At 38.5% G+C, this 18,046-nt stretch overlaps 1 protein-coding gene across 1 annotated transcript in view; it reads left to right on the top strand.

Annotated features, from left to right (window-relative positions):
• The window catches only part of PLXDC2 (plexin domain containing 2), a 276,972-nt gene extending 274,385 nt beyond the window's left edge, over window positions 1-2,587 (top strand). The window contains exon 14 of the mRNA XM_026084514.1: window positions 2,471-2,587. Within this exon, the coding sequence (XP_025940299.1) occupies window positions 2,471-2,587 (117 nt within the window). The remainder of the gene's footprint in view (window positions 1-2,470) is intronic.
• The last annotated feature ends 15,459 nt before the right edge of the window (window positions 2,588-18,046 follow it).

Below are 18,046 nucleotides of genomic sequence, written 5' to 3'. Positions count from 1 at the left end.
TGCTTCGCAGAGGACAAAAGGGGAAGACTGAATTAGGCTTTCCCTGAGCCGCTTCAGTAGCTCAAGGAACTTTGAACCTCCAAAAGCAATTAGGTTAGTTTTGGTTTTATCTATTAAAACTGTAATGTATCTACAGCTTTTAGGGTAAATAGCCAAGTCAATGAATTGATAGCTTCTCTGTGCTCTCTTTTAAGACTGGCAACTCCTTACAATACCTGCATACAAAAAATTGAAAACAAACAGACTGTCATTAGGACTGGAAAATCTCACATCAGGCGCCTCACAAAAGCTGCAATTCTAATATTTGGAGATGACCTTCAAGTCTGTTGGTTTATTTCTGGATCAACAGCTGATGCTTATATTGTATCCCATTGTACCAATGGAACTGGTACATATCTATTCCACATTTCATCACTGTGAAAAGACAATTAAAAAGAATAGCCAAAAATGATAGAATTGTTTTGGGGCAGCAGTCTAGCAAGAAAGTAGAAACTAACCTTAGGTATATTTAAAAGGAAATTAGAGAGCATCTTAATAGATTGAAACTCAGCTAATCCTTRCATGCTGCTATCTGAGACTGTTTCTAATTATTTTTAGCTACTAGTTTTCCATTGGTTTTTCATCAGAGACCTCTCAAGTCAAATTCTTTTCTCATTTATACTAGTGTAAATCTAGAATAACTCCTTTGCATTTAATTGAATTATTCTTGATTTACTTTAGTAAATCAGGGAACAGCATATGACCCTTTTTCATTAGCAATAACCAAACCATCCTTCTTAATTTTGAAACCACTCTGAATCAAGCTTAGATAGAAAAAAGTCTCCAAAGTTGGAATAGAATAAATTTTCTTATTAGGAAAAGCACATCCATTAAAGAGGACAGTGCTCTGCCTTCCTACTTTGTAAGAAGACGTTGCACTGAAAGGCCTTGGATTTTAAATTACCTGCCAAACAGAATTTAGCTCTGGATCTCTCAGAAGCAACCTGACCCTACAACAGGAGAAAAAGAAACCAGCTGCTTTTATATTGTGTTTTCCTAACAGCGATCATCTTGCAAGACTTTGTGTTGTGCCCTGAGATGGTCGTGTGGTTTGTTGGTAACAGGATTTAGACCCTCAGGTTTTCTTTAGTGGCCCCTGTCCAACAGCACAGTAAGTTCCGGTGTAATGTCATAGCTGCAGGTGTTCTGTGGTCCCCAGGACCACTTCTCAGTAGCATGAAATATCCTAAGCAGTCAGAAGCTGATAAAAATGGGATATTTTGGTGCCAGCAATTAAATACAATATTTATTTTCAGAAGATGATAAAGTAAAATTGGTTTGGTCTGTGGGCAACTTTCCTCACTTTCAAATATAAAGCATAAAAAAGTCATTTGTGATACAACCTTGAAGTTTCTTTGACTGTCAATGGAAATATAAGCTATAAATGATCTTCATTGTTTCTCCTCTCATTTTGGTCCAATGTTTCTACATGGCTTGCTCTATCTTCTAGTTCTTATTCCAGGCAGACTGTAACTGTAGGCAGTAGAGAAAATGATATATATCAACATATTTAGCAGCCAAATTTTTAAATAGGGAATAAGCATTTTAGGAGAGCTTTTTTGCTGACTGATTTTAAGAGAGTTGAGTGCCTTGCTTTCCTGCAGACTATTCCCTTTGACAGAATCTCAGTATAGTCACCCAAATTCTGAGCCACCCCAGACATTAGTTAGTTTGAAAAGATAGGATTTCTAAAACACTCTTCCTTTCCAGAGACATCACAATCATACAGGAATTGTTTTGTCTGCCCTTGAAATGATTCATTTCTTTTCTCTATTTCTTAGCTGCCTTTAAAGCAGTCACCAAGGATACTAATGAAAATTGGTTAGGACCTCTTATGACCTTTGTACTAAAAGACCACAAGTATTTAAATGAAAAGGGTGCTTTCATTTGAGTCATCAAAATAAATTACTCAAATAGAATGATGTGACTTGAGATAGAAAGTCCTTCTTTTGGCAATCCACAATAAGCATGCCAGAATTTAGTTTTAAATAATTAAAAGTAGTCTAGTTTCAGTGTACTCTGATACATGTTGTTATATGGAGTAGAGTATGTTAGCAATTCCTGTGCAGAACTAGTAAGAACTGTGGACAGATCATTTAGAGGATGGTGGGTCAGCAGGTCTTTACACAACAAAATTCACAGATACACTGGTCAACAGCTTTGGATAGGAGCTAGTTCATCCTGTTCATTTCGAGGAGTAGTAGTGATTATTTAAGCCTTTGAGAACAGCCAGCACTTACAAATTTAGAAAGAAGGATTCATTGCTCTAGTTCTTGTTGCTGAACCGTGCTTCTCCATTCCTGTAACAACTACATGGAGTGGGTTTTAGCATGTGAGAAACTGAAATTACAGGGCATTGTTAAAGATTTTTATTATTATTTTATTGTTGCACCTTTCATATTCTGAATTTGTTTTCTTGCTCTTGTTGTAGCGGCGTCCAAGCAGATGGCCAGCAATGAAATTCAGAAGAGGATCTGGACATCCTGCATATGCTGAAGTGGAACCAGTTGGAGAAAAAGAAGGCTTCATTGTATCAGAGCAGTGCTAAAATTTCTAGGACAGAACACCAGTACTGGCCTACAGGTGTAAGACATTTACTTTGCCTCTCTTTAAAGAAAAGGAGCCCTAAGCTGCTGTAGCCTGATAGAAAGAAGATTTTGGATAAGCTTTGTCCAAGAAGAAAAACTATCTAAGATGCCAGATTACCACTGCACAGTAGTTTTTGTTAGCAGACTGAGATACGATGGTTCATGCAGAACACTTGTCAGTGGACACCTATGGTATCAGAACTATGGCACAAGTGCCATGTTATTGGCTTTAGATATGGGGATGCATAGTAATCAAAAATATAATAAAGCTTTGGTGCACAAGGGTGTTACCCTTTGGTTCAAGTGTTCTTCTCTGGTATCTCAAAGACTGAGTGACAAATCTGTAACCCTTTCAGTGCAAAGAGCACTGATCAGTGTTCGCAGGTGATTAAGAAAAGTATCTCAATGCTGGTAAAGAAAAAAGAAGGAATTTTCTAATACTTCTACAAGTGAATGTGGAAAAACACTCACTTTTCAATTCTAAATTAGCCTACCCACATAAGTGAGTGAGTCACAATGTATATGCTTTCCAGGAGTAGTACAATGTTTCTTGTACGTTGCTGATTATATCCTTCTAAACAACTCATGATAAGTCAACACAAGGTGGTAGGAAATGAAAGTAACAGAATTTTCACAATAGTGAAATTGTGTTGTTGAAGGGAGTTCACAATGAAATTGTGCTGATTTTCAGTTCCAATGGTCACTAAAAATTAATTATCAGGTTTGTTTTAAGGGATATCTTTCATTTCTGAGCAGTAGAACAGGCTGAAGTGGAGGCAACAGATGCTTTCAGCTGGCAGAGATCTTATGAATGATTCTCAGGCAATGTGATAAGAAAAATGTTAAGATTTTAAACAAATGGGTTTCTATCCCTTGCCATTTCATCATGAGTCCTTCCGGAGAAGCACCGCAGACTTCAGTGCACCCCTCCCAAAGATCCAGATACAAGTGTTATTGAACCCTGCTGATTCATACAGTGATTTTGTTTAATGCACATAGTACTTGCATAAATATATATATATAAATATATTTTTTTTTATAGCTAACACAAGGCAGGCTCTTGTGACTGTTAAGACTGCATTTTTGTCATCCAGACAAAGGAAATGGCTTGCATTACTGCATATTTCCACCGAGTTGTAAAATAATCCTTAATATTAGAATATTTTTATGTTGTTTAGGGAAAGTGGTTCATGTAGTTGCAGTGCCATAACCTTTCTGCCTATTGGAACCACCCTGTCTTTAATATTGACCCTTTCCCTCCCTGACTAGGGAAAGATAAGGCTATAAATTCACAGCATCAAAAAAAGTTACTCCTTCAGTGAAAGGGGTTATAAACACTGAGACCCAGATCTTCCATGAGGAGTGGGAACCTAAATACTTTGATGATCTGGTCCTGAGCTATTAAAATATTAAATTCAGGTATTGTATGTACATTTCATTGCAGTCATTGACTATCAAATTTTTTACATATGGTACAAACAGAAGTACGTGAATCATTTTAAAGTAAAGTATTCAACATTTGCAGTTTCGGGTCTCAAGCAGTTAAAACAAGTTGTAGATACCACCTTAATAATACATTTATTTACATTTCTTGTCAATGCTTGTATGGTCTAAATTTGGTTACTTATTCTGTTTAAATTCTTAATTCTGTTTAAAAATAACATGATTTTTACTTGTTATTTTGTTCAGTAAATAATACAATACTGTATTTTCTGTATTCTTTTATTTTGTGTAACACACTCTCTTTTTTCATCTGTTTTAAATCATCTAGTGTGAGATTTAAGTTGTTCAAACCTAACCGGTATTAATTTGAAGGTACTAACAATCACATTGTTTTGAAGCCTAGTGAAAAYCCTGCAGCAAGCGTTCTTTTCAATTGATGTGGGTCTGCTGAGCCCTGTTTCTAGAAGGCTGGGATTAAATCGCAGGCTGTTAATTCCAATAGCAATAACCAAATGTATGCACATATATATCTGGTGACACTCATTTTTATTAAATAAAAAGATAACAATGCACATCATTTAGATACATATTTGGTGTCCAATACTTATCATTAGTTTTCTAGGGATATTGAAAGTCATCAGCTAGGGTTGATTGGCCAAATAAAGCAACTGTAGAGCTTCCATTTGAAGCATGCTGGTATCCTCTTTGAAGTAATTATTATTTCAGAGCACATCTTGGCAAATTTTACTAAAAAAAAATACTGAAATCTACACAATACTTCAATAAGTTTAAGGGATATTTCATATGACTATTATATTATTGTGGGTTTCCAGGTCTGCACTTTGTCTGATTCACTCATGTTTTTCTCATGGTTTTACCCAAGTATGTAATACATGTCATGCAATGAAGCTGACTGAATATTTGTAACATTGTTTGACAAATAAGGTGACAATTTTCAAATTCATGTTTTTATTACTTTTGTTCTAAGGCCCTCTTGCACAGCTGAAGGATGATTATTAGTATTTGCAGACTAACTTAAATTTCATAACCCTTAAAATAACAGGAATTATTTTTTACTCTGTGTCCACCTCTCTCAATTTGGTGGCAGATTTCACTGACCTATGGGGAGCATCTTAGTGCACTTCTTTTGATTTTTGCCATGGTGTTATATGCTATGGATTATAACATGGCAAGTTGCTGGGTTTATTTAATGAGACTGATAGACATATGCTTATGTCTGAAAAGAACTGATATCTGAAGAGGAAAATTCCTGCGTGCTAATAGAATGTATAGTGTCTCATTGGTGTCTGCTTTGATATATTCTGTGGTATGTTCTATTTATCCCAGTAGGCAAAAGTTAATTAAGTAAACTGTTGCTGTTTTGTAATTCCATCTGGTTTTCTAATTTTTTAATAATTAAAATTGCCACATTAAAAAATGATACAAATATGAATCTTTACTCCAGAAGGTGTGATGAAATATTGGAATTAACTGTGAATCCTATTCTTATGATTTTATAAAGTACCAGTTATTTGATCCAGATTAAAAATGTCCTATAACCCCCTCCCAGAGATCTAGATTCAAGTGTTATTGAACAATTCATAAAGAAATTTCCATCCAATGTCTCTGGAACAGTGGCTTCGCTAGCATCCCCACTGGTCCTTAATTTTAAAGTACTTTAGAATATTTTATTTGTTTAAATGTTTACTTAAAGTGGCATTCATTCTAGCTGTTATTTTTACTCTTAAACCTTGCCTGTGAATTCATGTATCTTTTGTATGAGTCATGGTGGAATGATTGCAAAATATCCCAAAAATATCCTTTCTTATTATTTTCTGTTTTAGTGGTAAATGCTCCGTAACACCTAACACTCTCAGTGCTATGCTGCAGCACATCCTGTTTCACAGAAAAAGGCAAGTTTGAAGAACAAAGATTCAAAGCACATTACTAAGTAGCTCTTTAACTCTCAATAAGATGAGTCAGTAAATTAGATACATGTATCATATACAGACGCACTGTTAAAATAGACCTTTAAAGTTGCAAAATTGTGTATTCAGAATTTAAGAAATGCTGAAATTGCACAAGAAATGGAATGGTAATCTTATTCCCTGTGCATATATATGTTGATGCAGTCTTAATTGCTTGCCATGTTTCTCAGTACACTGTATGACTCATTTGATGTAGAGGGTGGAGGCTGCTCATAAGAAGCAGCTACTGGATGTTTTTCTCCTCCTTGCTCAAATTTTGTTGCATTCTTTGTTGCATGCTGTCCAAACCCTGCTCTAAAGATGAATTATTAATTTATTCGTGGGCTTTTCTTTGTTGCCCGTCTTCATAATATTTGAGGGATACAGAGACCTTGATTATTTTGTATTCCCAGCAGTCCTGTGAAGGGAGACAATTTTCCAGAGAAGCCCAACATGAAACTGTTCTTCCTCTTCCTATAATTGCCTTCCTCATTCTCAACTGTTACTCCTGTAGATGACATTGGCATCATGTAAGTAGCAACCTCCTTCATTATACCATTCTAATGTAGCTTCGGATCAAGTTCATTTTCTACAATGTGCATGACATGATTCTCTGGAAAAAAATCACTGTATTTTGAATGATTGTGGGAACCAAATTAAATTTGCATAATCTGTTCAGAATATTTGACTTTGCTGTGAGAAACATATCTTCCTGCTCACTGGGAAACTGTCTTGCCACTTTCTTTTCCATCGCTGTCCACATTTGGATGGCAAATGAGTGTTTCAAGTATTCAGTTGGTTCAGATACTTGGRTAGTGAGTTTTATGATTTGAACTCTGTTGACCAAGTTAAAATGGTGTAGTCTGCAGAGTAATAAGACTTCTAAAGAAGAGCTTGGGAATATTTCTACACTGTATTCAAGAATCTCTTGGATAAACTAAAGAAACTGTCTATAACAATATGCATCTTTCTTATTTGCAGAGACTCTYGAAAACAAGACTCTGCAAGCAATTGTCATGAGCTGGCAGTATTTCAGATAGCAGGTGTGTGTTACTAGAGCATTTAGAGTACCCCATGTTGCTGCCTGTTCCAGCTCACAGACCATCAAAGGAAAATTTAGCTTTGGGTGCATCTGAATACAGTGGCTGAAGTGATTATGAAGTGGCTCGCTGATTATTTTCTGACACCAACAATGAAGCTTTGTATAAAGACAAGATTTGGCATCCACCTGCAGGGTATCTTAGCTATGCAAAATGTTACTACAGCCATAGTATTAGCCATTAGGAGAACTGAAATAGAGCACAGTTTGGCTCAAATCAACGTTTTTGCTCTCAGGGAATTTATTGATTAAAGTGAGTAGAAAGAGGAGAAGCAAGCACTGTTGTCCAGAGTAGGTTCATTAGTATCCTAATACTTGTGCATCTTCTTTCAGAGAACTACTTGAAGCCTAAAAAAAACAAAATCAAATACTGCTGAGCAATAACGTAGTGTTTGCCCTAATTCTCATGTGTCAGGAATTGCTGGCTGCTATTGCTTTTTTCTTATGTATGGGGTGGTAGGTTGAGTTGGGCATTTGAGAGAGGAGTGGCTTTTTGGGGGACAAGAAGGAGGAAAAGGAAGAGAAAATATGGGAGGGGAGGGGTGTCGGTATTCCCAGAGGTTTTAGGGTCAGCGAAAGAAACAGTATATACAGCCTTGAGGGCTTTGGTGAGCTTGTGTGCCAGCAGCACTGAGTCAGAACACACGATGTCTTCCTTCGTGTCCAGCTCCACCATTTAAACACCAGAAATGTCTTCAGAACCACCATTTAGCTTCTCTCTAAGTCTGCAGGAGCCCATATTTCACTTGATGGAAGGTTTATGCCATTCCTTAGTGAAAAAAAAGCTAGAAGCCCCAAGCAGGGTTTTAAGAGTAGTCTGCTGGTAGTGCTTTCTGAGCAGCTAGATATGACACAGTATGATGCAGCTTGCATAAAACAGACAGGAAAAATGAGGTGAATTGCATTCAGAATGGCCTATATCTTTATGCCTGAAATACTGATAAATGCTCAAGTCTGTATGTTTGTTCCACTTGATTTAGACAATACTATAATCATAGCACTGTACTCTAACTACCAGCGTATTGACAAGTCTTAAGAAGGTTTCTTTGCTTTCTAGTTTTTCTTGGAGGTGAAAACAGTTGAGGATGCGAAGTGGGATAAGGTTTCCACCTGGTACGAAGAGAATTTTATCTCCTGACCCAAAGGTGCCTGTACCCCTGGCTTTTTCTACACCCTTCTCTCCTGACTAGAGCAGGTGACTTCCTTGTGTGCAGCTAGTTTCAGCAGGTCCCATGCTAACTCCAGCAGCCACCTAGAACATAAATGTTGCCTATTCAGTGTTGCAGTATTTAATCTCTAAAGGTGATTTATTTCCCTGTGCTTTGGTTTGCCATCTCTAAAGTGGAGATCACAATAAGTTCTGTAATTTACGGGGAAAGCTGCAGATCTCCTGCCTCAGTTTTTTATTCCTATGTTTGTTTCTTTATCCATCTCTGATCTAGCTCTGCTTTCTCACTCCTTTGCTTTCTTTCATTCCTCTAATCCCTGTGGTCACTTTTGGTGTCACTTCCATCTTTGAAGAAAGCTCCACTGGAGTTTTCTTCAGTGTGTGGGTTCTGACTGATAAAAATATCTGAAGACAGATTTTCTGTTACTATCTGAATTCTGTATGGAAGTTAGCAAGCTAAATTCTGAATCCTTTGGGCCCTTTTTATTCAGACATTTTGATCAAACAAATTACTGTTCTCTTCAGTGGAAAACTTGCCCCAAATAATTCTTTTAAAGCAGAGAAAGGACCTTAAATGCAGGCCTCAATACAGTACTCTTAATTACACCCACTTAACTAAATTATTTTGCCCAGTTAGTTAATGTAGACCCTTGCTTCTCTGTTGTTTCTCTGGAAAAGTGGTATATACTGATAATAATTAAGCTCTTCCCATGCAGTTTACGTATTTTCCTTTGGAATTCCTCTTATTTGAAACACAAAAAGGCTGTTTTCTTAATTGCTAATATTAGTTCAAAAGACAACTAGCTTATTGACTGCTGGGGTGGCACAATATTTCCTCAAACACCTAGAAGCTGTTAGTAATAAATATCACTTGTGTATAGCTTTGCTTGGGCTGATATTTTTAACATTAGGTCATTTTTCTTCTGTTTCAATAAAGGCAACAAATTTTGCTTTGGAAGGTAGCAAATGATATTGTAATTTGGTTATCGTGTTTGACTACACATAAATGACAGTGTCCTTTTATTTTAGGTTTTAAGCTTAAAAAGAATTTTGCCTTGCCTGTGAGGTCCTTAGAAATAAAGCCTCTCCCCCACCCCCAGCCTTCAGTGATAAAGAGCAACTTTCCACTGGAAGAAAATGATGCATCTTTACTAGATATATGGGTATTTTCACAGTGGCCTGCTTCCAGCAGAAATCCTGTTCCTAGAGAGATAAGTCTGGCAGTCCAGATTACAAGCTGAGTGTTACTGGAAATGAATACCTCTGTAAAACATAAGCCATGCACAGCTGCAGTGTCACTGATCTCTGGCACATAGGATGAAATTGCCTCTAGCACTAATCATCCTTAAGGCTGGGATTTTACCTCTACTCAGTCCACCCCAGCATGGGCTGTGGGCTGGGGATGAGGACCAGCAAGGGATGCTTGGAGGACTGCAGGTCCTGTTTCTCCCCTGAGAGCAAAGAACATCATTCATCTTTCCTCCTGCACTTGGGCAAAATCAGCCCCATGGAGCTTCCTCTGTTGTCACTTGCCCTGAGCTGGTGTCTTCTTCAGTGAGAGCAGAGGAGGAGAAAAGGATGGCATCAGGCTGGGCAGTGTCTGCAGCTTCAAAGCTTGCCACCAGTATGTAGAGAAGCGTTGCCATCTGGTGCTCAAGGAAGAAATCACCTTCCTTGACCCCCTTTTTAAAAGTCCACAGCAGGGAAAACAGGCAGAGGCTGCCCTCTCTAAGATTCCCATTCTTCAGAAAATGAGGGACACCTTGTGCCATCGTTTTYCTCAGCGCTGAGGATGGACGAAGTATCTCTGTCAGTGTCCTCAGCCCTGTCCAGAGCAACACAGTGAGGAAAGTGAGGCAGAGCAAGAGACGGGAAGCATGAGCACGAACTTGTTTCAGTACAGGGTGGCACTCTGCATATGAATGCCTGCACCCCCTCACACTCACCCACTTCTTCCCGCTGTTATTGACGATATATTTTTGGTTTAGAGTGCTTTCTCAACACAGAGTCTAGAGCAGTCAACAGTGCAGTCAAAAAGACAAAACAAGAGCACTCTGTTACCATATAAGATGATGCAATAATGTCACTTTATGCTATTTATATCTCCAGCAACACCAAAGTGCATCCTGCTGTGAGGACCAGACAGATCTGCCTGTACAATTCCCTGCTGGCCTGAGGAACRGGTGAGTGTGTCAGTGAAAGATGGCAAGTGCTCATGGGCCCAACTTGGCCTGCAGGCTGCTGCAAAGAGTGAACCAGACACAGTTAAAGAGTCTGGTGGGAGGTGATAGGAGCCATGGTGGGGAGGGAAAAATGGCTTCTCTGAGGAGAAGGTGGAGTCTTAGATATGTACCTTTAAAGCAAATTCAGAGCTATGAGTCCTGAGGTGAGATAGACACGTCTGCTGTTGGATTTAGCACTCCCCTCATTTTCTCACACACACACACACACACACACACACACACACACATTCCCCCTGATTTGCCTGCATACCTACGAGATAGCTAAGGCAGCTGCAGCCTGCTGGTCAGCATCCTGGGTTTTTTTGGCACATGTCATTCTTGGACACCTACCTCTGTCATACTCTCGTGCCAGATTCAGAGCTCGGATTCCACTGCTGTGACTAGGAATCAATTTTTTTAAAAAATACTGGATATCTAAAATTTTACTTAGGTATGTAAATTTTCCTAAGTGAAGCTACTTCAAGATGTAAAGTTGCTTGGCACATATCAAGACCAGTCTTGGTTGAGTTATCCTGTGTAGCTGTGCCCCTGAGGGCCAGAACAAGGAAGAGTACATGAAGCATCTTTCATGCCATGATGTGAGCACAGAGCTTAGCAGCTTTGCCCACCTCCATCCAGGGATAACAGTGACATCTGCCCCCCTCGCAGAGACTAAGCCTAGCAATTAGATCATTTGACCATGAGGTGGTAGACCCRGCTCTCAGCCTGGGGAACATGTGCAGTCTCATTTCCCAGGAAAGCACTTCAACTAATAACAGATGCATTAAGCTCCCCCTGCCACCCCCCCCCCCCAGCTTTCCCATGGTGCAGAAAAGATGCAATATTCTTTGGCTCAAAAAGAGTGAGTGAGAGTGGGAATGGATGAATCTGTGCTGAACTGGAAAAGGTCTGTGCCCAGCAATGAGGGGTGTACTGGTTGCTGCTGTAGGGCTTGCATTTGGACATATAGAAGTAGGAAGCATTTTCAGGTTGTGGATCTGGCTCAGACATGTACTTATACCAGGGATGCTGGACTACCTTGGTCTGTAAGACAGGTAGGTTTTCAGACAGATACTTCTATTTCATTAGCAGCACTTTAAACATATAAACAGACTTGYTTTATATATTACATCATTTTTCATCATCCCCATCCTCAGGAACCCAATCTTCCAATAAGTAGATTTAAGTGTCCAGCATTTTCCTGGAAATTTCATTCTTGAATCTGATGTGGAAATGCTCTGTGCCATCAGAGCTCATTCCTTGTCTTGCTAGGTGCCTTAGGAGAGAGGCCATGTAAAGCATTACCACAGGATGCTAAGATATTAGTTATAAGTATCGCTAGGAATAAGATACACACGCACACGCATATACACAAGCACAATAACCACAGCCAAACTCTACTCTCTTCTGTGCAACAGGAAATCCTGAGCGAAGCTAATGAAATTAAATGAACCCTTCACTGGAGAAGCTGTGAAGTGTTGTGTGGAGGCTAGTCTAGCTGCTGTCTGCTCTAGTGTTTTAGTAGGGTCACTTTGTATTTTGGGAGCTAAACAATGTATGGAGCTTTTACTTGTCTGCAGCCACTGCCTACTGCACACTGGAAATACATCAACTTTTCTATTTCTAGGGTAGTGTAGACACAAAACTGAGGTTTGTAGACACAGTTATTTTAATAAAAGTTCTGTCAGCTATTCCTATATTGAAGAAGGAATAATACTTTGGCTTTGGTTTGAGAGACTCCAAACCCTGTTTTCTTCTGTCTTTCTTCCTGCAGTGGGTACTAGTAGTTGTACAGCACGTAGAGAGCTCAACTGAAGTACTACAAATGAATGTGAATTTCTACATTCAGTAATGGGAAAAGAATGAGCAAAAATGCACTCATGCAAACAATATTTCTCACTGCATCTGCCAACACTCAGATATTTTCATTAAAATTGCTGAGGAATGTTGCTGAGTGTTAAATAGGCAGCAGTACATTTGCTCTGAATAAAGGAGATGTCTGTCATTTTCCATGAAGTTATAATCATAATCAGCAGCCCAAAATATTAATAAAAGCAAACCTTTTTCATTAAGTTTAAAAATATGAATGCCTGTCTGGATTGTAGCACTAGTGTTCTTTCCTTGCTGATTACACCTGGGATGCCAGTCTGTTGTGCTGTGCATTATCAGTATCAGCATGCAAGACCTTTTAAAATTAATCATGTATATTTAATTAATTTAATCTTTGACATCAGCGTTATACATACTGCAAATATTTTAAACATTGAAAGGGACATAAGCACACATTTAGAAGTTGCATGTAATTACTAATAAAAAATTTTAGGTAAAGATCCAAAGTGTTCTTTTAAATATTTTACTCAGAAAATTTTAAGTGTGGAGAAAAAAACTAAGGGGGAGGGGGTATTTAAGTACATTGAGAAGCCATCCCACTAACCCCAGTGACTGACTAACAACATCCTGGACAGCTAGGCCCAAAAGCAGCTGTTTCTATGGCAAAGCTTTTGTTCCCTCCTACTGAAATCAAACAGAACTATAGAATCCATTAAAAGTCATAAGCTCTTGTGCAGAAAAATTGGGTGCTTCAGCTGGCTGAAACTTCCAAAAGAAGCAAAGGGATGCACACCTGGCTTGCCCTAAGCAGAGAAGTACCCAACTTAGCCCCTTGGCCATCTCCTGCTTTCTTCCTTTAGGGGAGATACATCAGCTATTGTAAGCTGCAGGATGGCTTTCCCTCTGCCTCTACACAGCAGCCAGGCCCATCCTTGCCCACGAGTTACCACCAAAGAAAAAAAAAAAGACTCAGCTAATTCACTACAGCATTTGAATGGAAAGATTTATGAAAAAGTATTTAACATAGTGACTAGCCAAAGGGCTGGAAGCATGTGATGGTTGCTTCAAAATGAGAATGACTGGATGACATCAGCATGGCATTCTAGAAAACAAAGAGTAGATTAAGCATCTGTGTCAGAGAGGCGTTACAGGTTAAATGGAACTAATGCCATAAAATACTGGTCATAAATGTAAGTGTTCATTTATCTGTTGCTGATGCCTTTTTTTTTTTTTAAGGGTTATGTAACACAATGCACAACTTTACTCAGGATGATAATTTGTGTCATGCTTCACATATTAGATTTGGGCAGAGACAAACACAATCCCTCATATGAAAACACTGCTGACAACAAATAAAAAGCCCAGCATCAGAGTGAGTGCAATTGCATTAAAAGGGAAACAAAAATCCAGCTCCACAGGGAATTTCCTCATATGATGCCTGCCCACACAGGCATCAAAAAAGAGAGCAGGTTGCTTTGGAAATGAGCACATCTTCACAATGACGGCCTGTTGGTGAAGTGTTCACTGCGAGCCTGGCAGAGAAACCAGCTGACAGCTGTTCATCAGTGCAGGTGAGGGGAGCAAGTGGGGCTGGGCTTGAGCAGGAGTGGACATGTGCAGCCTTCTCGTCAGCTGCAAGGATGCACAGCCCTGAAGCCATCAGCCACCTCTGCTGGTGCCTCAACAGAGACAGAAAGCCACAAGGACCACATGTTCACTTGTAGTGGTGGTTTTACTGATGGGAATGAAGCACGTTCTATTTCATTATTAGCCTTGAAGAACAAATGAGAAATGGCCATGCAAACTCCGGTTTCTGTTGCTAACAGTCAGAATTGACTTCAGCAAAATTCAGATCTCTGAAACGTTACCAGAGTCAACCTTATTGGCCCAGCAGCAGAAAAAAGAATGACAAGAAATAGAGCAGCTGTGCATAAAGAGAACAGGATTAAATGTGGCTTTTCCTATAAAAAGAGATAGTGGTGAATTTATTGCCTAATTACAGTTTCTTCTCCTTTGTTCTTGTTTTCAGTGCTATCACAGAAATGTTCAATTTGATAAAAATTTTCTAAGTACACCTATCCTTAGCCTTCTTAGGGCCCAGTGGGTAAATGACTCAAGTGAAAAAAGTACAACTTGTATTCGTACAAGAAGTACTCCAATTCTAGAAGGCAATTAAAAAYGCAGATACAAAAGAAGAAAGAGTAATTTTTTTTAATCATTATTTTAAACAGCAATTACAATGGGGCCCCACACCTCCTGTTAAAGAGAGCTCTAACTCAGTGCTTTATACAGGTATTAAGCATATCTGATCTGCTAAAAGGCAAATCATGTTAGCCTGGTCTCAGTCCAGTAATATTACAGACACCCTGCCTCAGGTGTAGAGCTAGCTCATGTCTATCTAGCTAGGTTGAAACACAGGCAAAGCAGCTCATGTCTGTTCACATGTTACTGTGGAGCAATGCTGTAAATGAGTCATTTATAGGTATGAGATTTGTATTCCTAAGTCTGAGCTTTCCCGTTCTCAATTTTATCTTCTCTCATCTCTTCTTATGGAGAGAACACTAGGAGCTGCAGATACAAGGTGATTTCTGAAGTGCTAACAAGAGCTCCCAGGCTCCGGAATTTTTTTCCCCTGCAGGAGGGGAGCAAATTGGAATGGGAGTATGGGCAGGCAAACACATGAGAGAAATGTGAGTAGAAACACTAAGAAAAAGCAGTATCATCTGTTTCAATATAAGACTCAAAAAACACAAGTGTTAGGCAATGTGAACAGAAACAGCAAATCTGAGAATTCTCCATTTCCATCCTTGCAGGCATGCCAGAAAGCAGTGACAGGACAACAACCCAGGGAGGAATCCTTAATAATGGCTATGAATGGAGCCAGGTTTTCTAGAGTCATTGGCAATGCATTTTATTGTTTATAACTTAAGCGACTCTATTTCCAAACACTGTAATCCAAGGTTTAGTCTTTTATTTTGACAGAAAAACTAGAGCTAGTCTTTGCTTTTAAGATTTTTCTAGTACAGAGCATATACCAACTAGCAAAAGTCACTCTATTTCCAGTCCTCAAATGAAATTCTAAATGCAGTGTTGCCAATTCCATTTTGTCAAAAAAGCTAATCGGGTCTAGGGCAGGCTAACTAATGCTTCAATGGGGATCTAGCTTGCAGTCCTGGGTTTGCAGAAGCTGTTTCCAAGCAGTGGGCAAAAATCAAACTACAAAAAATAAATGGAAAGATAGACATCTACTGCTCCAGGACTGCTGAACAGCTGACAAATGAGAATTACAAAAAGTAATCTTCTTTCTCATTACTATGGAATAGGAAGTGAGATACTACACCTGGCATATAAATTAATAAGAAATAGGGCAAATAGAATACTGRATCCATTTATGGACTTATAGCTAGCTAAAGAAATTGCTAAATTAGTTAGTTTACCCTAAAACAGAACCTTTCAGTTTATTTAAATGGAACACAAGGAAAGAAATTTATCCAGGAGGAATGTAGTGTGAGCTCTTGAACTCTGGAAAAGCTACTGTTTCGAAAAAATAAAGGTTAAAATGAACATCTAAGTCTACTAATTAAAATACATTAATAAAACTGTTAAAATTATACTTATTGTGCTGCATATTATAACTAAATCCTTTCCTCTTCTCACAGAGGGGTCAGCCATTGCACCAAAAGTCTTTTATTCCTGTATATATGAACAAAATAGTGTTGCATTTGCATGCTTCTGTCCATTTAATATCTTTTTGTTTTTTCTGTTTTATACCCAGGCTGCTAGAAGTGTTATGAATTAATCTCTTTTCTAAAAAATTTCTGTATGAAACAAATACATGATATACAAAAGACCCTTTCCTTGTCTCTTATTGCTGCTGGTTATTTGTAGATGGAAAACACAAAAATATCGTCTAATACAAAATTGTGGACTCCCTACCCTATGTTATATGACTTTCTGATGGAAATATTGGAGGTAAATCTTAAGCTATTTCCCCAAAAAGTGCAGCAGTGTATCAGGCCAGATGAATATGTCCATCGGTGATGTTGCCAGCTTCAGATGAGATGTGCTGATTCACACAGCTGAGGCTCTGAACCAGTAAGTTGAAAAGAAAAAGATCAATAAAATTCTCTTTAGAAATTATCATCCTGGAAATAATGTAGATCATAATGTAAAGTTTCTGGTAAAAGTGTCATTGTAAGAATCCATAACTTTTGTCCAATTCCAAACATAATTATTTCATTTTATAGGAAACAAACCTGATATTGTTTCTTTTACTAAATATCAGCCTGGAAAAATCATTGCTGGGCTTTGAAGGTCAATATGACTGTTTTCTTCCCTAGACCTCAGCTCCAGTAATACAGGTCACATAAGGCCAAATGCTGATGTCAGTGGCCTGGACAGGTTGATTGTTTTCCTTTTCTGCCTTGAGTAATACCTGTGCGTTTTGATTGCTCTCAGTGGATTTGCTCACATCTAACACTCTTCCAGGAACTGGGCTGTAGGAAACAATTCTGCTGATGAGGTGTGAGCAGGGCTAGAAACCAGCTCACTCGCTTTTACTGCCTTGGCAAACAGTGCTGCCTGGAGTGAGGAGAGAAAAGATTATTATAAATCTATCTTAGCAATATATATTAATATAGAGATGAGCATAAACAGGGAACCAAATGTATTGAATAAGAAGGGGTCATCTTCACACAAGACCTTATCAGGATTCACCCTTACTTAAAACAATAAAAGCTGACAGGAAAGGCATTGTATGCTATTAATAAGGTTTTCAGACAACCAGAAGTAACTGGAGTGATGTGATTCATAAAATTCAGTGCTCACATCTATGAAGTCCAATAAATGTGTGAATCTATAACTTCTCCTTTTTTAATCTATTCATTTTTATTTTAAGCAGACCCTTCAGGCTGAGCATTTCATGGTGATGATATATTGCAGTTCTCAGACGGCTAAAGTCTTCTGGCCTTTGATGTCATGTCTTTTAAAACTGTCGGGTTTGCTATAATTAGCCTGTGGTAAAAGGCCTATTATTTAATTGAAAGACAAGAGACCCAGAAGATATAAAGAGATGAATACCCCAGATTCCCCCAAATACTGCCCAGTAGGTTCTAAGTTCTTTGCAGCTTTGGGTTCACTGATATGTAGCAAATCAAATACATGTGTATCAGTTTTGAATTTGGTGTTGATATAAAAAAAGGTGTTACCTGTTACTGTCCTTCTGGTACAATAGACTATAATAGGGACTTAAATGCAATGTGAATGTACGGCATGATATTTGTCCACCCTGACAGCTATCCTGAAATACATTTTTCTAGCCACAATCATTAGCGGACACAAACGCTCTCTGTCCTTTTTGCAACCACCACAAGCTTTGATTAAGCTGGGAATGTAGCATTTCTTTTTACAATCGTTCTAGATTGTTCATCTCTCAGGAAATCTGGCTTTTCTCTCAAAGATATTTCATGGCTGGTGTGATTGAGCACAGCCTATTGCTGAGACACATTGAAGATTTTTAGTTATTCTTTTTACCACAGGACTCTGCTCATTCCATCACCTCCAMCCCCAAACAAAATCAAAATGCCAGCTTGCCCAGAAAAGGTAAAATTTGTAATAGTTATAGTAGAAATGGCTCTCCCATTTTTTAATGGAGCAATTTTCAAAAGCCGTCACCATGGCTTGAGAGGGAA

Source organism: Apteryx rowi, unplaced genomic scaffold (assembly GCF_003343035.1).
Source record: "Apteryx rowi isolate R43461 unplaced genomic scaffold, aptRow1 scaffold_644, whole genome shotgun sequence".
NCBI lineage: Eukaryota > Metazoa > Chordata > Aves > Apterygiformes > Apterygidae > Apteryx > Apteryx rowi.
The sequence above is the reverse complement of the archived record's forward strand: the minus strand, read 5'-3'. Positions and strand labels throughout refer to the sequence as shown.